At 31.5% G+C, this 22,758-nt stretch overlaps 1 protein-coding gene across 1 annotated transcript; it reads left to right on the forward strand.

The window, feature by feature from the left end:
* Nucleotides 1-12,622: 12,622 nt before the first annotated feature.
* LOC103485705 (probable metal-nicotianamine transporter YSL7) lies at nucleotides 12,623-18,581 on the forward strand. The gene is made up of 6 exons (XM_008443403.3): nucleotides 12,623-13,447; nucleotides 15,960-16,117; nucleotides 16,210-16,307; nucleotides 16,772-16,906; nucleotides 17,000-17,189; nucleotides 17,287-18,581. Exons 1-6 carry the CDS (start codon nucleotides 13,009-13,011, stop codon nucleotides 18,382-18,384), a joined length of 2,118 nt encoding a protein of 705 aa, XP_008441625.2. The 5' UTR covers nucleotides 12,623-13,008; the 3' UTR covers nucleotides 18,385-18,581.
* Nucleotides 18,582-22,758: the final 4,177 nt, after the last annotated feature.

The raw sequence follows: 22,758 nt of genomic DNA on the forward strand, positions 1-22,758 counted from the left end.
CTCATTTCATTTGGGAGATGAGAGACAATGGAGACCGATCTTGTTAGTTAGTCCAAAATTGACACTAGTCATGTAGTACAGCTATGACTTATCAGGAAATTGTTTTTCTTTCTAGAAGTGTGCTATTTTAATAACGTGAAAATTTGATTGTGAAAACTTGGTTGGGTTATTTTGGACAATTTTTCGTTAGGATTGTGATAAATGGACTCAAACACTGCTACGAAGGAGTTTGTTTCGAAAGGCTTAAGCTGCCTAAGTCAAGTGGGATGGGATAGATGGTTTGATTACAATCTTTTCTTAGGTTACATGACCTGACATATGTGGTTTCTGGTATCACTTGTTTGGGCTATTGGCCATCCAAACTGGATGATGTTTTTGGACTCAAAGTTGTTCCATTGACTTAAAATAATTTTTAAACTTCAATTTTTTACTTGTGATAAAAAAGTCATTCTAATAGCCAAATGATCAAGTATTTAGAAATAAATGTATCGTTTGATATATAAAACTCTCTATTATGATCGAGATGCTATTTATATGAGTGATATCTTCAACTTTTCTTATGCATGTTTTGAAAAAAATATTATTTAATAAAATTGTTACAATACAAATATAAAATTCAAAGTGTTTTTGCCATTTTACTTTTACAGTACAATGATTCAAAATTATCAGTCACATTATGGTGTCTTTGACTTTCTTTCCATTTCAAGATTTTGAGATCGCAAGCGTAAGACTTATCTAGAAGGATTCCCTTCTCACAATTGTACTGTATGATGTTACATCATCATCTTCTACCTGTTTTCATTGCTTATCCCTTAAAACATTATTTATCTTATACCTCATTTTCTCATTCTCATATTGCAATTTTTTTAATGAAGATTTCATCTCATTTTCAACCACAATTCTATCGTCTAAGCAGCCCAAGTTTGAAAAATGGCAGCATGATGAATTTAATTGAATGTGACAAAGACAGACAAATATTAGTCCATTGTTTCCTTCATCAATTACAAGTGTTTATATAGTATAATCTATGATCTTTGTTTATTTGAAGGGGAGATCGTTGATTTTCATTTTGACTATTGTATAAATAAGTTGTGAATGAACTGTCCTACTTTAGTTTAGATGTATAGTTGTTTTCTGTTTTTCTTTTTTCTTTTTGCCAACTACTCATCTAGAGATTAGAGATTGATCCATGGTAATTAGGTTGGTACGATAACTATTTGGTTTTTTAACTTAAACTTTTTTCTCTCTCTTTTAATTTCTTACTATAGTTTGTATATTCTTTTAAATAAAGAGTACGTTGAAAATTCTTAAATCACACCGAAAAAAAAAGTTTTAAAATAATTTTTTTTTTGTTTTCAAATCTCCGCTTGATTTTTTAAATGTTGGTAAACCTTAGATAATAATGCATGAATATTTGTGAAAAATGTGTTTATAAGTTTGATTTTTGAAAACTAATAAAAACAAAAAGTCAAATAGTTACGAAATAGATCTAATTAATCTGTATTATACTTTGTACAATGCTTTTAACTATGACAACTACCCTTATAAAATTTCAAAAGCTAAAAATGAAATCAATACAAAATTTTGGATATCGAAATAATATTAAAAGTCAAGATGAATATAGCTCAACTAATACAGTACTCGTACTATCAATCTCGAGATCAGAGATTCGATTCTCCCCTTCTATACATTTAATTCCTTCCTAGAAAAAGATTTAAAAGACTTTTTTTTTTTTGAAATTATTTTTGCTTTAAAAAAAATGTTAAACCAGTGGGGAACGGAGCAAATAATTTGTAATTTGTTCACACTTCAAATCTATTTATTTATATATACATCAATTACTTCCTTAAGCAGGATTCTAATTTGTTCTTCAAAAAATAGAATTTGAACTCTTCAAAACCCATTAGTAGAATATATGTATATATATATATATTGTATCACTATTGGTCACCATCTCTCCTTTCATGCTTATTCCACACTTTAATTAAAAGAAAAAAAAATTCCAAAGCAATCAACACCTTGTTTATTATATAATACATATTTATTCAAATATTAGACTTAGTTACTATAATTAAACTCACCTCTCTACCCTTAAGAAATTTCTATTTTAACCTTTAATTTTGCCTACAACTTTATACTTTTCTGTTCCTAATCTTATTTTGTTCCTGCCAACCTCTAATATTCTAAAATAGAAAAACAAAAAAATATTTTTTAAATATAATAAAATGAATCAAAATATATTTACAAAATATAACAAAATTTTAGATTCTATCAATGTTAGACACTCATAGACTTATATTAGTATCTATCAGTTAAATTATTGATAGAAACATATCTATCAGTGACATGATAGAAATTGATAAAAATATATCAGCATCTATCATTAATAAAATCAAAATTTTTATTATATCTATAGATATTTTTAGTAGTTTGATCATAACTTTTTTTTTTTTTAAAAAAAGCTCATATTCATAATGAAAAGAGATTTCAATATATTTAACGAGTTCCAAAAATTTGTTGAATCATATTTATACAATATTAAATTTCCATCAACATGGTAGACTTTCATGTTACCATAAATTTGATATGGATATGAGGTGTGGATCAATATATTAATTAAAGAATTCATTAATGTAAATATAATATAATAATAGACATACTAACTTACATAAAAATTATAAAACACTAATTTAAATTTATTTGTTTTAATGACTTTTTTAATAAAAAGAATCATTATTTAATTGATACTTTTGTTTTTATCGATATTTAAGTAAAATTTGAAACATGTAAATCTTGATTTTATGGAAAATTTTGGTAGAAGTTGAATTTATAGTAAGAGACATTGCAACCAATTGAGTCATACAATGACCCGATTCTAAAGGTGAACTAATTGGGAACGATAAATTAGGGTTTTAGGAGATACACAAAATCAGGGCCCACTCATCAAAATATATATATAAAGGCTGTTTGGGATAATGACATATAGGAAATTCCTAACATGTTCACATTTACATTTGATTTTCATAGAATAAAATAATATTGGACTTGTTTACTTAATTCACCAAATTAATCTGAAATTAATAATTAATTGAGTTATATATATATATATATATATAAATATAAATAAAAAAGAAAAAGAGTACAATTATTTGAATAGGTTAGAATGAAAATGAAAGCCACCTTAATATACATCACATCACATGGCTGCATTTTCGTGGGTTCAACACGCGACTTTGACTTTCCCACAAATCATTTTCATGTCTACTATACTATTTCTTTTTTCAATTTTAATATTGTCTTCTAACGAAAGGTAGTGTACTACTCCTAATATTATTCTATTGATGGTAAATCAAATGTAATGAAACCTCAATCACAAATATTAATTAAATGGTTTTAGATGTCATTTATTGAAAATTATAAATCATTTGGTATTACTGTTACTGTTTTTATCCTAACATTAACCTTAGCAATAAATGTAGTAAATTCATATTTTTTCTAACGTAAGAACAATGAATTCCGTGTAATTTTCAAACACAATTGAATTGATCATTCTTTGTTCATCCACCAATTTTTGTTTTTCATGACAAACTTGAATGTGGGAATGCATCTTAGTACAAATACAAAATGCATCGTTGTAAAATAAAGTCCCCTTAATTATCATTGATTTTATATTCTTTTTCCCATTGGACTAAACATGATCTTAGTTTTCTCTCTTTCTTTTTCTTTTTTGGGTAAAATTTTGATTAGCCTATGAATTTTAAGTTTCGTCTTTCAAAAGTTTTTAATAAGTCCCAAACTTTAAATTTATTTTCATAAAAATCTTCGACAAAATTTTAAAATTTTAAGAAATTAATTAAGTACTTGAATTTTAAATTTAATAATTTTAAGAAATTAGTAGATATTACTTTAAATTTTATGTTTAAGGGTGCTCTAAACTTTTATTTATACCGTTTAAGAACTAAATAATAATTCAACCATTATTTTATAAATATAGCGATATACTTTTCAAGTAAAAGAGAAACTTTTTATTTTATAATTTTAATAGTTAATTTTATAGAATATTCAATAACTTTCTTACCAATTAAAAGATTTTAATAAAATAATCAATAGTCAAGATTATAGTGGAAAAGTCATTTTTCCATTTTCAGACTAAATTTGTATTATTTCCCTATTCTTTTTATAGCAAAACAAGGGTAGGAGGAGTATCCAACCTTCCATCTTGATCACGCTAGTTATTGTTAAGCTAAGCTCTATCCATACAGGTTAAAACACGTGTCAAGAATAATTTACAAATGTAGAAAAATAAAAGAGTGGCTGACAGGATAGAACCCCTATCAGACATCTTATCTCTTTAGAATCTTTCTTTTTGAAAAAGAAAAGATTACGATAAGCTTTGGGTGGGACAGGACCCTCGCTTATCCTTATCTTTTCGTAATCTCAAAAGATGCTTAATAATGACTAAATACAAAGCTAAATAGCAAAAGCAAAATTACAAATGGACAAAAATACAACCACACAAAATAAAGAAAAGCTGAAATGATATGTCTGTTAATGTCTTCAAGCTTCTTTTGGTGATTTCTTCTTTGAGGAGGATGACGTCACCCGACTTTGTCTAAATGGACCGAATGATCTCATATGTGACGACTGTAAATTCTCCGAGATAGAATACATCCAGGGACTTGCTCTCGGCTTCCCTGCCATTAATTGCCCAAGAATCCTAGTCTCGTTGAATCTGCTGGTCGCAGTAAGAATTCTTGACCGAAAATAATGCTCGCTAACTGTGCTGGCCTGTGGTTGGTCACGTCGCTTTAGTCACCTGTCATCTCCATCACCTCCCCTTCAATCGGAGATTCCTAAATTGACGATTACACTTGCAGATTGGAAATAGAAAAAATTATAAGGAAAAAATTTATTTATGTACTTTTTTTAAAAAAATAATTTACAAAAGTAATAACCTATTCTTCATCCTTGGGAATCCAACTATGGATCAAAAATATCGAAATTGTAATAAGGATCATTATCAAAATCGATATCATTAACAAATGAATCTGAGAGATTTGCGATATCTTCGGGTTCATCTTGTTTGTTGTCGTCAGAAGTATTGTTGACGTTTGTTTCCATGATCGCCTGGAGGTCTACTTTAGACTTTGCTCCGACAATGGAGGTCATGGTTGAGTTCTTTGCGAGAAGGAACTGGTCTTCTTCTCGAGAGAGAGATGAGCATTGGTTTTGAACCATTTCACTATTTGCTCTTCGTTCAGATAGCATAGTCATACTTATCCCACCATTTGACACGCAAAATATTTTCCAAGATTTTGAACTTTGCTATAGATGAAAGTTGGTGACTCCAACAGAAAATCCAAGGCACTTGAAAATAAAGAAAGAATCTATACGTCAGTGAAAAGTGCAAATGAATAGATGCTTGTTGAGAAGTGTGTGGTAGGCTCATTGGACCTCAACTGGGAAGATCTCCGGAGTTAGGCCGAAATAGCTCCACCATTTTTGAAACCAATTTGAAAAATTAGTTTTGTAAGATTTCTTACAAAACGTAATAAACCAGGAGTGGTTGTGGGACTCATGCTAAAGTACTTTGTATCAAGCTTCCATGTAGTCTTAGTATGTGTACGATTGAGGATTAAATGGCTTTGAAATTTTTTTGGGAACAAACATCCCTTAAGACCAATGGGATGGTGTTAGAACCTTAAAATTTTTTAATTTGTAATAGACAATTTTCTTCGGATTATTCCAGTCCGAAATGTGAGGTATTCATCAGAAACTGTGTCTATCAAAATGAACTCGTAAAATTGTCTTGTTTTCTTGATATCTTCCGGGAAGAAATTGAACCCATGAGCATATACTTGGGAACAAATTTCTGGAATGGAAGGTCCATCGAATTCCAACTCGATGACTACATCTTCCAAAATTGTTTTTGTTTGATATCTTGTGACCAGTGGTCGTGGCATAAATATCGATGATTTAATCATCCGGGCATAGGATTTAGGCTTAGAGGTTGGCCTATTTGATGTTGCGGCACTTGTTGGACGCAACAAAGTTGTTAAGGTATCTGGAGTTGATCCAATTGTTAAATTCCTTCGTGAGGAACCTTGACGATGTCTGGATATCGTTTGAAAGCTTAGATCCATGGCGTAATTGTCTGCACACATTGGAGTGAGTGCAGATACTTGAGATATAGGGTGTTTGCCCTTGGAAGAGCTTGCTCTAGAAGAGCTAGCTGGTTGAGGAGTAGCCGGATTAGGCTGATTGAGAGAAAGAGGAGGTGGAGGCCTCTCGACGATCGAGGACGGCCTGAGGTCAGAGGCATTCTTTTTAGCACTCAAGGATTTTAAGAGCTTTTGTCTTGAAATGTGCTCTCTTGAGAAATAATCCGCAAGGCAGTTGTTGATGCCTTTTATAGGCTCAATTGTGAAATCAAAGCAAGATAATATTTCTTGCCACCTTGCAAAGATTTGTTTTGAAAAAGGATTTTTTACATTTTTTCAAAGATGAATTTACTTGCTTTTGAATCTGTTATGACAAGAAATTCTTTGTCGATAAGATCTCCTTAAAATTTTTGAACGAATAATACTATAGCTAGAAATTCATTTTTGATGGTGGAATAGTTTTGTTGGGCATTATTCCATACACCAGAATGGAAACAAACTAATGATTCTTTTCTGTTAATTTTCTGTTTGAGAATGTCACCGTAACCTTTCTCGGATGCATCGGTTTCGACAATCATTTTGGCTTTTTCATCCACAAGCGATAAGCATGGAATGCCTTTGGCCAGGGATTTGATTGACTGGACTGCTTGAGAATGCTAAGCCGTCCACGATTTTGGGTTCTTTTTTAGTGTGTCATAAAGTGGCAGACAAATGTCTGGAGGTCTTTATTAAAGTCTCCGATATAATTGACGCACACAAGAAATCTCTGTAATTGGGTTTTATCCTGGATTTCATCAGGAAATTTATCCACAAAGTCCAATGATCTTTGGATAGGTTTAATGATTCCTTGATCAATATCAAATCCAAGAAACCTTACCTTTGTTTGAAACAACTTAACCTTAGGCAGAGATACCATAAGGCCATTTGTTTTAATGATATTAATGAACATATTTAAATGTTTAAAATGTTGATCAATAGTTTCAGAAAATATCAAAACATCATCAAGGTAAACTATTGTGAAGTCCTGATGCTTATTGAAAATATCATTCATGATCTTTTGAAACTCTGATGGAGCATTCTTAAGACCGAATGACATAACATTCCATTCATATTGACCGAAAGGAACATTGAAAGCGGTTTTATATCTATCTTTTGGGTTAATTTAAATTTGCCAAAATCTAGATTTCATGTCAAATTTTGAGAAGATCTTAGCGTTAGCAATAGCTTAAGCAAGTCTTGGTGATTAGGAATTGGGCACCTAATCCTTTTGAGTACTTTATTTAGTGGTTTGTAGTTAATAACCAGACGAGAGACACCTCGTTCTTTCTCTGCCTAATTGTTAACGTAAAAGGCTGCACAAAACTATAAGCTTTTTTATGGACTTATTAATCCCTTCTTTTGGAGATCAAATATCTCCTTGAAGCAAGTATCAACTAGGTCTTTGCTCATTTGAATGGGCCTAGCCTTTGTAGGAATTTTGGTCACATCAAAATTATCTACGTAAGGAAGGTCCACAACATGCATTTTTCTTGTCCAAAAGGATTGGATAAATGAGAACAAATCTCAGAATCGATCCTTTTGAGGATAGATTAGATTTTTATTTGAATTGAAGGTTTATTGATTTCTTCACTGATTTTCCGTCCTTTTATATCATCATGAAGAAATTCAATTTGCTTCTCTTTCTTTGAGATGAGATTAAGACTTTGCACAATAACATTTTCGATTGAAGAAAGATACCTTTGAATGACTAGTTTATAGAATTCAAAGATAATTTCCTTTCTAAATTTCTGAGAAGTGAAATCTTTGTCAGAAACTGTAAATGGATAAATTTGGGTAAGAAATGGAGTACCCAAAATTACTTCCTCAGTAAGGCCTTTAACGAGGAGAAATGAATTCACTAGGCACACTTCATCTTTGGAAACATGTACCTTAGATAGCTTGTAGTTGATTTTCAAAGAATTATTACCAGCTCCTTTGAGACCTTCTTTGGTTATCTCAAAATATTTAGATGGAATAATTCCTTCTTGATCACATTTTGATCAGCATTTGAATCTATTAGGTTGTTGCTTCAAACTTATAATCTTTAATCTTCAATGCAACCTTAGTTAGCCACTTTTGATTAAAGATTTTACTGATAACGTTGATCTCATTACTTAGAGTTTCAACGCTTTCTTTTGAAATCATTTGTTTTTGAATTGCAACAACTGCATTTTCAAGATAAGATATCTGTTCTCTGTTTTCGTTGATTTCCTTTTTAAGGACCTTGATTTCATGCTGGAGGTTTGTGACTTTGACTGGTGCAACATATTCTTTTGACAACTGATTCATCACAGCTTGAAAACTGAAATTCATCGGATCTTTAAACTTTTGATCGGGAGTCTCTAGGTCCTTTCGAAATCTCAAAAGTATCTTTTTTCTAATTGCATCATTATCAACTTCTTCAATGTTCAAGAGACCTTTTTAGGTGCTTGTGAGAACATTAATGAAGCCAGAACAGGGAATTACATCTTCGTTGTCTGACTCACTTTCGGACGACGAAGGGTCCTTTGAAGATTCTTCGAGGATGGCATTGAGCAAATCCTCCTATTTCTCAAAAGAGAATTCTTCTTCTTCTGAAGATAATCCTTCAGCTTTGATAACCTTCAACAAAGATTGCTTTTCATTTTCATCAATCTCCATTTGGTTAATTTTTTGAAAATAGGGCATCGATTGGCATAATGACCCTTTTTATTGCATTTAAAACAAGTGGTATTTTCTTTAGAAATTTTTTGCTTGTTCTTACTTTTACTGTGGTACTTTCTCTTGCGGTTAGAGTACCCATATGATTCACTCGATCTACTCCTTGTGAAGATCTTATTGGACCAAATCTTTTTTGTAGAAGTAGGAGTGTTGTCAATTCCATATTGCTTGCAGAAAGATCCCAGTTCTCTTTGATAATCTAAGTCTTTTTCAACCTTGGTAGCGTCCTTCTGTTGTTGATAGATTTCTAGGCACACCTTTTGAATTGTAGAATTAATATCTTCGTAAGAGATACCTTTCCAATCTATTTTCGTTCCTCCACTGTTGGTGACCATAGAGAAATAGAACCTTTTCCTAACATACTTAGGTAGTCCTTCTATATATTTATGTTTCCAGACTACGTCTCTGCATGTTGTAAAGTTGTAAAAACGTGACATAAAAGTGTCTTTATACCACTTGAAGTTGCTCATTTTAGGGCATTTCATTCCCGGAAGAGCTTCCATTGATTGATCATTGTACATGGTGATTCTTCCTATAAAGTGCTTAATAGCCGCGTAAACGAGGGTGTTTACTGAGTTTGGCTGGATGGTAACAGTGTCACAATTAGGTCATTGTTCTGTTTTTTCTGAAACAGCTTCCTTTATGGCTTCTCTGTTTGCATCAATAAGATGATTGTGCCACCAACTTCTGAGGTTTCCTGTAAACCCTGCAGTTAAGACGTCAACAATCTCCCTTTGACTCATTCTCCTAAGATAACTTGTTGCAGCAATAAACGTTTCTTGGAAAATGATCATCATCCGTCCTTCAGAACATCCATCAATGTTCCAAGTTTTGATATTATTTCCATCAAATGATCAAAAATCAGGATGTAAGTCATCCCATCCTAGATCTGGTGGTGATGACCTTTTGTAATGATTCTTCACATCGGTGTTGTAAACCTTGATATGAAGAATTTTTAGAGAATCATAACTGATTGTATTGAGGCTTCCCATTCCAAAATTACTAATTTATTTTTTGAAAGAGGTTCCTACGTGTTCCTTGGAAATAGATGTTTTTGAGAGCTTTCGAGTTAGTTCTTCAAGAAGCACATCAGTATTTGATCCCTTTAATTTAATATCTAGGGAGTTTGGTTGCACTATTGGTTGGATGGGGTCAACCCTAGGTAATCCTAGCTGCTCTGGAAGTGCTAGAGTTTTTCCCTGTTTGTCTGGTTTCATTTCTTCAAGAGATCATGATAAAGTAGTCAAGACCTTATTGGAGTACTTGAGTTGCTGTTGGATATTTTTTTATTTCTCTAGCACCAACAATTTTGGTTTTCTCTTCATCGATAGTTTTATAAGGTGACAAGACAATTGCGACACTTGGCATTTTTTTGGGCGAGGAAAAGGAAGCTTCCTCCTCTGGAGGATATTATGAGAGAATTTCTTTTCCAGTTGTAGTCCTCCAGGTGAGAGGTTTGTTGATAACACGAACACTAGCTTCTTTAGCCTTTTGATTAACCCTAATTATGAATTCGTTTTTTGAAAGAAATTTGGGCTTGTTGTCCCAATCTTTCTGATTGATATACTGATCAACATATTTTTCATAATATAGATCGTATAAAGTCTTGTCTTCAGAGCTATTGTATTTATCTAGCTGTAAATATTTCCAGATTTTCTCTCCATATCGGTTTGAGTGGACGACAAAGATCCCTTGGACTTCTCATATTGAACGGCTGGAATGGATTGTTCGAAATCCATTGATATTCTCATTGAATTAGACCTAGCGATCGGTCTTTTCCTAGTGGTTGGACGATAATTTGAAACATTGGACCATCCACCATAGATTTCTCTAATCGGGGGATGATAGGATTCCTCTTGAAATTGAAGATTTGGGTACCCTTTTGTAAATGGATAGAGATACATATATATCTATATACTTGTTTTAACCTGCAATCGATATATTTTGTAAATATTTGAGTTTATTTTCTTATATTTAAAAATGTTGAATACAAAATTCGAAAAAGAACAAAAATAGGTGGGAAATTATTTTCTCTTTCTTACTTTTAACTTCATGCCATCAACTCATCATCTCCATATTCCATGCATATTTAGTCAACTGAAGACCACAACGAAGAAAAATTGTAACTTCCTTATCTTGTGGAGAAAAATTTAGTCAATATGTATATTTATTTTCTAGTCTCAAAATGAACAAAGCTTAGCTTGTTCGAGTTCATGCTAAAAAATTGATTTCTTAATCTCACATATTGTTTGAAAAAAAAAAAAGAATTATACAATATTCTAACACCATGTAGAATTTAATTGTAAACACATTTCACATCCAAAATGCAATATATAATACAATATATTGATTAAACGAAACTACCTACAAAAGAACACATAATTAACTAACCTATCAGATCCTTAGGCTCGTGAAAAGATCTAAGGAAAAAAGTAGATATGAGCCAATGCTTACTCCAAGCTGCCCGAGGTCGAGCCTAGCAAGTAGCCTTGAGAAACATTTGACCTTTCGAGTTGTTTGGCCCAATAAACCCTGAAAAACATTTTAAATGGAGTTTGAAAATTTCAAGAAGAGGTTTAACTTTCGACTCATTTTTTTTTTAAATCAATCGTTTCGTTAATTTTATTTATTCATTTTAACAAATTAATGATACAATCAAAATTAATATGATTCCCAGTTATATAAATTAGAGACTTGAATATTAGATAGAAAGATGACATATGACCAAAAACATTGTTCTTTAAGAGTTTAGCAATTAAAACAAGACATTTGAGTTTAAAAGTCTAGAGAACAAATAGAAAAAGCATATGTTTTTCTTTTTGAAGTCAAGATAATCAAAATTTGGAGTTGCAAATGTATAGAATAACAAATATTTAACGTCTTTAGATAGCTTTGCTTGTCTTATACAAATCTTTTTAGGTCATTTGAGAATATTTGAATAAAGATAATGTTGTTTTATTTTGTAAAATTTTTATTTGAGAATATTTTAAATTCCCATTATACTCTATAAATGTGTTTATCAACTAATTTATATATTAGTGTAATATAATTTAAATTTAATAAATTTATTAAATGTTACTCAACAAAATAATTTATATTTTGTGTATTTATACACTATGGACTACTATCAATATATATCATTATATAGATTACTACTTATTATGTCTATCAAAGTCTATTGAATTTTTGCTACATTCGTAGGTATTTTGATTTATTTTGTTATATTTAAAAATATTATTTACTTTACATATTAAAAACAAATAAAAAGAGTTGACATCTAAAAGAAAAAAATGGGTAAAAAGTTTTATTAACAAATATGCCATTTCCATAAAAAATCTATAAAGCTTTAAAACATCTAATATTACAAAGAAACAAATGTAGTTATCCACATGCCTATCTTCTGGCACGAAATAAACAACTCAGGTTCGACATAAGAATGAACAAACTAAAAAAATTTAAATAAAATCAACTCAAATATTATATAAACTAAAAATAGAAGAGTTTTTCAAAAGAAAAAGGGAAAAATTGACAAACTATTAAACAAAACTAATATAATTTTTTTTTTACGGATTATAAATACTTCGTAAAATGTCCTATTTTTTACGGTTTAAAAAAGTTCTAAACAAAAATAGAAAAATAGAATATTTTCAAATATTAATAAATATATTTTTGGTTGGAAGGTTTGTTTTTTTTCTTTTTTGAAATAATTAGTCTTTAAAATATGATTAATTAATTAATTTTTAAGCAGTTTCTTTCATTCTCATCCTCATCTCTTTTTATTCTTTCCCACTTGAAACGAAGAGTCAAATTGGCAACGTCAACTTGAAATTCACTTTATTAAAGAAAAATAAAAAAAGAAGAATTATGATTCTCCAAAATTCAAAATCAATTTCCACACAATTGCTGGTTTTGCGTCTGTGTTCATACTAGGATTCAAAATCAAACGCCAATCCTGGTCTTCCTTTTTCACTTCACACCATATGATTCAGATTCACGGATCACTTCTCATTTCCACTGCCTAAATCAAGGAAATGGCTGCTGAATCTTCATAAATATCCACAACCGTACCCAGATCCATCATCTCTCATTCATCTTTTTCCATTCTCAGATGGATCGAAACGGAAGAGATCAGAGGCATATGGAGGAGGAGGAGGAGGAGAAGCGCAACGAGTTGGATCCGAATCAGAAGACCAAGAGAGCGAGAGGAGATAATCATCAAGGACTAGTAATGGCGGAGGAATCGATGTCGGTTGAGAGGATTTTTGAAGCGCAAGAAGTACCGTCGTGGCAGAATCAGTTGACGGTGAGAGCTTTTGTGGTGAGCTTTGGACTGAGCGTGTTGTTCACTTTCATCGTGATGAAGCTAAACTTGACGACCGGTATTATTCCTTCGCTCAATGTCTCTGCCGGACTTCTTGGCTTCTTCTTCGTGAAGACGTGGACGAAACTTCTGGAGAAATCTGGTTTTCTGAAACAGCCTTTCACTCGCCAAGAGAACACCGTGATTCAGACTTGTGTTGTTGCTTCTTCCGGCATCGCCTTCAGCGGTACGTATCTTTCATTTTTAACTTTGGGTTTTCTTTTTCACTGCTTCTTAGTTAGGGTTTCGATTTTGGAAGATGCGACAGAGTAATCTCTGTCTCAACTAATTTTCATTGCTCAAAAACTTAAACACCTAATTAAACATTTAAATTAATTAGTTTTTTTTTTTTAAATTTTTTGTATTGAAGATTTGAATCGATTTCTAACATCTTCTCAGGAAAAAAAGTATAATAAAAACTATCGAAAGCCTATTTCTAAATGTTATTATCATCGTCCTGATACTTCTTACTTGAATTTCAGCCTTCTGTAGTTCTATTCTCGATATTATCTTCTTCTTCTTTTGAAAATGGATATTATCATAGTTATGTTTGGTAACTTGTTGGTTTCACTTTTTTATAGTTCTTTTCAGTACTAATTTCATACTTAGTATTACTTCTTATTTGGAAAGTTGAACAAGAGTACCATTGAATTGATGAATGGTCTGTTTTTTTAATTTTAGAAATATTTTCAAATATAAAGCAATGAATCAAAATGTTCATAAGGTATAACAAAATTTTAAATTATTTAGACTTATTTTATATTCATAAAATTTTTTATTATATTTTATAAGCATTTAGATCAATTTTAACCTTTCCAATAATTCTTGAATTGTTCTAAGTATTTAACAAGACACCATACAATCTAAACAAAATTCTAAATTAAAAAAATAATTTAAAATAAAATAGTATTAGTCTAAAATAGGAGAAATTTATTAAAATTTTATTATCTAAAAAATTATATAAATAAAAAACTGGTAAAAATATTTATAAAATATAACAATTTAATTTAACTTCTAATATATGCGGTAAATATCTTAATTCATTTTGTTATATTTAAAAACACTTTTTTATATTTTGAAATAATTGAGAGAGAATTTTTTTTTTTTTTTATAAAAGGATATTTAACTTATAAAAAACGATTAAATTGTTTATAAGTGTTTGGCCAATAAATCGGGAGTGGTACCCAATAATTCATTATTCGACTACTTAAAAAAACATTAATTTTATGTTTTATGTTGTTTTAACTTCTTAAACTTTATAACTTTCAAACACTCTGCTGCTCTCTTAGATAAAACCATTGAATAAAATAGTAGCCATTTGACTTTGATTGTGCAAACCATTAACAATTGATTGTAATTAAAAAAAGACACCAAAACAGTTATAAATCCTCAGTTCTACGATATTGACCACCATTTTAATAGCATTCCACACAACTAAGAAAAATAAGTTAAAATATAAACTTATTAAATCAAAAGAACATGACATGATCTTTCGTGTCAATTTAGAAGTTTATGATTTGATGACAAAGTGGGTCCGATTATTATTATTAAAATATTATAGTTCATTAATTAGTTTTTAAAACAGTAAGCTTCTTCTGTTTCTTTTCTTCTTTTTTCTTTTTTGATCATAGAAAAGAAAGTTCAACAAACAAATTTTAAAAAATTGTTTCCAAAATTTAAAAAGAAGACAACAAAAATAGTATTTTTCTGATTTCGCGTAAACTATCTGAAATATTAACCTTATTTGAAGGTGTTGCATATTCAGTACATAGAACAGTGGAAGAATGGATGAAGATATAACATTGAAATATACCTTCTTTATAGGTTAGAAAAATGAAAATAATTTTTGAAAAATAAAATAAAAATCATTTAAAAACATTTAAAAAAAATGATTTTAATTATAAAAAATAATAACATCAGAAATTAATTTGAAAAAAAAATGAAAACAGAAATAAATGTCATAATAATAAGAAGAAGAAGAAGAAGAAGAAATAGCATAAAAAGTTCATTTGGAGCACAGTTTTTTCGAAAATGAAAATGAAAAAAAAATGAAAAGAATGACTTTAATGTTTTTGTTCTTTATTAATGATAAAGATGTAATTGAAAAGAAAAAAAGAACACCAAGTACAATAAAATTAAAATTTATTTGGAAAGTTGAAAGTTCGAAAGCAAATAAAACAATATAGAATTCACTTTGTGTTAAAGATAAATTCTCTGAATAAACAAAGATGATGTCCTTTTTAGCCCCTTTTTAAATTTTATATTTTATTGTTTTTTCTCAAAGAATCTTTAATGTGGGGGATAGCCATGGTGAGCAAAAGCATTGACTATGAAGTCGCAAAACAAGACTTTTAGAAAAATAAGTTTTTTATTTGCCTTTTACTTCAAAAAGGGAAAAATTATCAACTTCCCAAATAATAGATACCTGCTCTTCAGGTCGAAACACATTTGCTGAATTCACTGTTGCAAAAGTACCCTCATATATTTTTGGCCGTTTCTCTTGGCTACTTCACCTGTGACAAAACAACAAACCTCAAGAAGAAAAGTATTAAAAATGATAAAAATTGAATGTTTAAACTATTTGAACTTAAGACCTTAAGAAGGATGAAATGTATGAAAAAAGTTTTAATAATGGTTGTTCTGTATTTGATATTATGCGTAATCTATATTTGTAATTGATGTACTTGGAACTCAAACAGGAGGTTTCGGGAGCTATCTTTTTGGACTGAGTCAGCGCATTAGTCAGCTATCATCAGCCGATATCAATGAATTCAAGAACCCTTCATTAGGATGGATAATTGGTTTTCTTTTCATCGTCAGCTTTCTCGGCCTCTTCTCGGTTGTTCCTTTACGGAAGGTATTTTCAAATTTAAAATAGAAGTTTCATAATTTACATAGAACCGACTTGCCGTGCTTTGATTTTTGAAATTTCTTTTGGCTGGCTTTCAGATAATGATCGTAGATTTCAAGTTGACTTACCCAAGTGGTACTGCCACAGCACATCTTATCAACAGTTTCCACACTCCTCGAGGAGCAAAATTAGCCAAGTGAGTCAGACTGTTTACACACTACTAATATTTTGTTTTCTTTTAAAAACTTTTGACCCACTGAATGGAGTTAATAGGTAGAAAGTTTGTATAAAAAATAGAGCTGGAAGATGGAGTTGGTGGCTAATTCCAGGAACAAGTTTAAGAGGAAAACATTAAATTATTCGATAAATGTGAAAAATAGGAATAGATGAGAACAAGAAATTTCTTGATAAATGTAAAAAGTTAAAAAAAATGAAAAATGATAAGTACGTAAACTTTAACGGTGTTTAAACTTCCATACTATTTACCGATAAAGTTGAGTTGGTTATACAACCTCAAGAAGTTGGTAGTCGTTCATTTTTTTAATTACATTCATTTTACAGGCAAGCCCTTCTAATATTTTTGAACCACTTAAAATAATGAATCTTTTCTGTCACATTTTATGTATAGTTTATAATTTTGGTACATTTCCTACTTTACAGGAAGCAAGTGAGAACGCTCGGAAAGTTTTTCTCATTCAGCTTCTTGTGGGGTTTCTTCCAATGGTTCTTCACTGCCGGAGATGACTGTGGATTTGTCAGTTTCCCTACATTTGGCCTCAAAGCTTACAAAAACAAGTACTTTCCATGCTTTCTTTCTTATTAATTAAATACAGTACTTTTCCACAGCGTTAATTTATAAAGAAAACAAACACTCATTTCTTGCTGCAGGTTTTATTTTGATTTCTCAGCAACATATGTTGGGGTGGGAATGATTTGTCCATACATCATCAATATATCTGTGTTGGTTGGAGGAATTCTTTCATGGGGTTTAATGTGGCCTCTCATTGAGAAAAAAAGAGGAGATTGGTTCAGTGCTGACCTTCCCCTGTCCAGCTTTCATGGCCTTCAAGGCTACAAGGTTGAAACAATGTCTCTAACCAGTTTAGATCTTCATTTACAAGCTCTTAACATGCCAATATTTACTTGCTCCTTTGCAATTCTTTTTGTGGCTTTAGGTGTTTATCTCCATTGCCTTGATTCTAGGCGATGGGACTTACAACTTTGTAAAGGTGTTGGCAACAACTCTCATTGGTCTACACCGTCAGCTGAAGAAGAGAGATATTATCCCAGTCTCAGACGGTTCCCCTACTTCAACGTCCGATGTATCTTTCGACGACAAACGGAGGACTCAACTCTTCCTCAAAGATCAGATTCCCTCGTGGTTTGTCATTGGAGGTTATGTTGCGATTGCAGCTGTATCCATAGCCACATTGCCGCATATCTTTTCGCAGCTGAAGTGGTATTATATACTTGTCATCTACGTGATTGCACCAGTACTAGCTTTCTGCAATGCTTATGGTACTGGGTTGACTGATTGGTCCCTTGCGTCTACCTATGGAAAGCTTGCCATCTTCACGATTGGGGCATGGGCTGGTGCTGCACATGGTGGTGTCCTTGCAGGCCTAGCAGCTTGCGGAGTAATGATGAACATTGTCTCAACCGCATCTGATCTAATGCAGGATTTCAAGACTGGTTACATGACATTATCTTCACCGAGGTCGATGTTCGTGAGCCAAGTTGTAGGCACTGCGATGGGATGCATCATATCTCCCTGTGTATTTTGGCTGTTCTACAAGGCATTTGATGACCTTGGACAGCCCGAAAGTGCTTATCCAGCGCCATACGCAACAGTCTATCGTAACATGGCACTTCTTGCAGTTGAGGGCTTCTCGAGTCTACCAAAGAATTGTCTCTCCCTATGTTATGGGTTCTTCGCAGCAGCCATTGTGATAAATTTGATAAGGGACTTATCAGGGAAGAAGGTAAGTCAGTATATCCCAATACCTATGGCAATGGCGATTCCGTTCTATATCGGCTCTTATTTTGCCATTGACATGTGCCTTGGAAGCTTAATATTGTTTGTGTGGGAAAAGATTAACAAGGCCAAAGCTGAGGCTTTCGCACCTGCCGTCGCGTCTGGTCTGATATGTGGAGATGGAATATGGACATTGCCTAGCTCCATCCTTGCTTTGGCTGGAGTTAAACCTCCCATTTGCATGAAGTTTCTATCAAGGACTACAAATGTTAAGGTTGATAACTTCTTAGCATCATGAAGCCCTTTGTTCAAAGCCACAATAGAAGAAGGTAGTGTTCTAAATATATTTAATGTTTATAGCTTTATTATTGTATGAGTGCAAAAGGTACTCAAACAGCTTCTTGATGTTTAGATAAAATAGTTGTGCTTCATCTGTATATGAACTCTCTCACATGTGTTGTTAAAATATTAATAAATAGTTGTTTTCTGGGAAAATGAATTTAATTTTTATCAATATCTGAAGGACTGGCTTAATTAAACTTATCCGAACTATATATCACTAAAGATTGATGAGTATAATTTCTCATGATATTAGAGTGATAAAAGTTAAATGTATTGTAACACATTAACTTATGATGTTACAATTATGATACCAAACTTTGGTCAAGAGAAAACAATAAAATTATAAAGAAGAAGAGAGGACCTACAGAACAAAAATGACTCTGATGTTTAAGTAAAAAAGATATGACTTTTTCTATTCCTTATAGGTTAAAGAAATAGTTTTTCCTAATTTCAAACAAGTTAGATTAAAATTTATCTTATTTTTGATTATCTTATATCAACACTGGGGAAGGGATCACAATGTCACTATTTACTAGTAGTGCCCAATTACCATACACACAAGAGATGACCCTTGTGATCAGTAGATTCCACAAGCTGCCAAAGCACAGAAACATCATCGCCACAAAACAAAACACAATATGCTTATAATACTCCCAAATTTGCCGGTCTTATATTTTTTTATGGATGTGTAGTATATGGGTAGGAACAATCTATATTATAAAGACTGTGTTCCTTTGATGGATGTCTTCTCTCAAATGTGGGGAGTTGAGATCACAACGTCACTATTTACTGGTATAAAGCAAGATTAGTTGTACATAGTTTTTCACAAAGACCTGATATTGATCATGAGGAGACATATTTTTCGATCGTGGATGCAATCACATTAAGATTTTTAATTGGTTTGGCTGTGTATGAAAATTTGGACATACATTATCTATGGATGTAGTCAGCATATTTATATGGATCTCTTGATAATGATACTTATATGAAAGTCCCGATTTAAGATATCTGAAACATATAAATCAAGTTTTCGGGAACTATATTCAATAGAGTTTAAGAGATCATTATATAAATTGAAACATTCAGAACAAATGTGGTACAATCGCCTGAGTGAATATTTATTGAAAGAAGAATATCAAAATAATCCAATATGTCCATGTGTTTTTACAAAGAAATCACAATCAAAATTTGCTATTGTAACTGTATATGTTGATTATTTAAATGTAACTTGAACTCTTGGAAAGCTTTCAAAAGTAATAGAATATCTTAGAAAGAAATCAAGATGAAAGACCTCAGAAAAACAAAATTTTGCTTCAGTTTGCAAATTGAGCATATAGCAGATGAGATGTTTATTTATCAATCAATTTATACAGGAATAAAATTGAAAAGATCTTATATGGATAAAACACATCCATTGAACATTCCAATGCAAGCTCGTTCAGTAGATGTGAAAAAAGATATATTTCAACCTCAAGATCATAATAAAAAACTCTTTGGTCTAGAAGTGCTATATCTTAGTGCAGTTGGTGCACTTATGTATCTTGCTAATAATACAATATCAGATATAGCATTTTCAGTAAGTTTATTAGCTAGATGCAGTTCCTCTCCAACCAAAAGACATTGGAATGAAATTAAACATATACTTCGTTATCTTCGAAGAACAATTGATATGAGATTATTTTTTATTCAAATTATAAATCAAATTTTAACCCAGTTAGTTTTGTAGTGGATATTTATTTGATCCACACAAACTTAGATCTCAAATAGGTTATCTATTCACATGTGGAGGAACTGCTGATCCTGGCGATCAGTGAAACAAACCATAACAGCCACCTCCTCAAATCATGTCGATATTCTTGCAATTCATGAGGCTACCCGAGAATTTATATGGTTAAGATTGATGACTCCATATATTTGGAAATCATGTGGTTTGTCTTCTAGTAAATATCTTCCAACAACATTATACGAAGACAACACGACATGTAATGATGTAAAAAGACAAAGGGTTAATTAGGGGTAAAAAGGGAATTAACCTAAAGTATTACCTAATTACCCAATTAACCCTTTGTCTTCTTACATTATTCTACCCCTCAAAAAAGAAAACTTGACCCAAGTTTTTAAAAAAAGAAATTTATAAAGGAAAAAAAAGGAATGAAATATACTTGTTCAATGGTGTATGACCAAACCAAGCTCCTACAAAATATTATGATCGAAGGGATAAAATCAAGACAAAAAATCAAATATGACCACCAAAAGATGAACCTCTTCATCGACTGTAAACCTGCAAAATATATTTCCTTCAATCTCACTCAAAACCGTATTCAAAGAAAAAATTTCAAAAGAATTAGCTTTCAAAGAAAATCCTTCAAGAACCGCATTTTCTTTATCATTTGCTTAAAATTCTTCGGCGGTTTGGAAATTCATTTCCACCGCAACCAATTTGTCGTTCTTGTTCGATTTTTACTCGGTGTTCAATACTTCTTTTTCATCTTCTTCATTATATTTTTCTTCACTTGTGACCATTTTCAAATTCTTGTTCTTCAATTTTATCTTCAAGATTTTCTATTTGAAAAGTTTCCAACCGTGACTCCTTTGTTTTTTCTTTCGTATATGAAACCAATTCGTTCTTGAACTCTTGCCAATGAATTGATAGTTGATTTATATGTTGAGTCATTTTCCCCAATGGACGTTGAATTTCTTTTGTTGTTTTCTTTATTTCCTCCAATGTTGTGAGATGAAGTAGTCATTTTGTTGGATTCTAGAATATGTTGCAATCTCATAGCGGGTATAAGACTCATCCATTGATTTTCTCGAATCAATCTTTCTTGATTGTGTTTCATAACCAAAAGAGTAATTTTGATTCTTGAACGTTCTTCTTGGATGGCAAAAATCCATTCTTGACGATTCTTTAATTCATCCAAACTTTCAATCTTTACATTGATTTCTTGAAAAATGGGTTTAATTGGATCGTTGGGCCTTTTTTTGATCTTGTCGCCTTCTTATTCCGTCCCAAACTGCCTTAGAAACATCACCGAAGTCACTAGAATCACTAGAATCAAATTTCCAATTTGGATAATGGTAGGTTCTTTGAGAAAATCGAGCATGACCAAAGTTGGAATGTTGAAATTCTTCTTTCGAATCACTTGAATCAGAACTCCAACATTGTTTATGGGAGTAAAATTGATTTTCTTATCTATACCTACTGCTGGTTTTTTTCTTGGACATCTTCTTTGATCGACAAAAGTCCATTCTTGAAGAATCTTAATAAATCCTTCTTGTCTTCTTTCTTTATTGGAATTTGAAGGGTTCTCCCTAATTAGATGTGTTGTTTGGAAACAATCACAACACTCAAAGCTCCCTCTCGTGATTAGCGTCAACAAACCCAAACTCATGTTTGGACGCTTGGGTTTGAAATATGTTTCTTTTTATTGAAGGTCATATGTTTTTGAAAATCTTTTACTTCAACCTCTTAGGAGCGATCATTGATGACTCTTGACAACAAACATTAGCCAACTTCACAATCAATAATGAGATGATCGATCATGATCGATCGACGGTCACGATGAGTGATCATCTTAACAAGCAGCTCCAGATCATCTTGATCGTTGCTTTGGGATTGTCTTGACCATCGATTATCGTTCTTCGGTGATCAATCATCTTGATCGTTGGTGACCTACAACTTTGAACGTTACTGTCGTCGAGTGAATTGACGACGACTAATCGTTGTCATTAATTATCGATGTCATTCCTATTAACAAACAACTGTAGTATAGTCAATGACCAATAACCATGACTCTTGACGACTGATTATCATGATGGTCGACGACCAATCAATCATCTTAAACATTGGTGACCGTTGACCAAAGTTCGTCTTCACCAAGGCTTACTACACTATTTCCAATGGGTTTGAATAAGTAAAAACATTATTCAAGGCCATGGATCCTTTTTTTTTTTTTTATTCTAATTCAATCTAGAAAATCCATTAGCAAACTCCAAACACCACCCCTGGTGACCATTGTTGGTGGTCTATTGGGTGTCCTTTTTGACAACTCCGCAAGCGGACTTTCGACCACCAACTCCTACAACCACTGCAAATCTTGAAAAATTAATAAAAATGAATTTTTGAAAAACTTTTTTTTTAGTCATTCCAAATTTGCATTTGATTTAATCACAATAGTATTTTTAAACTATACATTTTTTCATTCTTCTATTTATTTTCTTTTGGAGTTTTTTTTAATCATAATTATACTTAGATCATCTTTTTTAATTATCTCTTTTCTCTACTTTGTTTAAAATTAATCTTTCCTTCATTTTAGAAGATTTTCTTTAT

This window comes from Cucumis melo, chromosome 3, assembly GCF_025177605.1.
Source record: "Cucumis melo cultivar AY chromosome 3, USDA_Cmelo_AY_1.0, whole genome shotgun sequence".
Lineage (NCBI taxonomy): Eukaryota > Viridiplantae > Streptophyta > Magnoliopsida > Cucurbitales > Cucurbitaceae > Cucumis > Cucumis melo.

Coding starts and splice junctions, on each gene's coding strand:
- LOC103485705 (XM_008443403.3), top strand. CDS start 13,009: ATGGATCGAAACGGAAGAGATCAGAGGCATATGGAGGAGGAGGAGGAG. Junction 16,907..16,999: donor CTCAAAGCTTACAAAAACAA/GTACTTTCCATG, acceptor TTCTTGCTGCAG/GTTTTATTTTGATTTCTCAG. Junction 17,190..17,286: donor ATGGCCTTCAAGGCTACAAG/GTTGAAACAATG, acceptor TTGTGGCTTTAG/GTGTTTATCTCCATTGCCTT.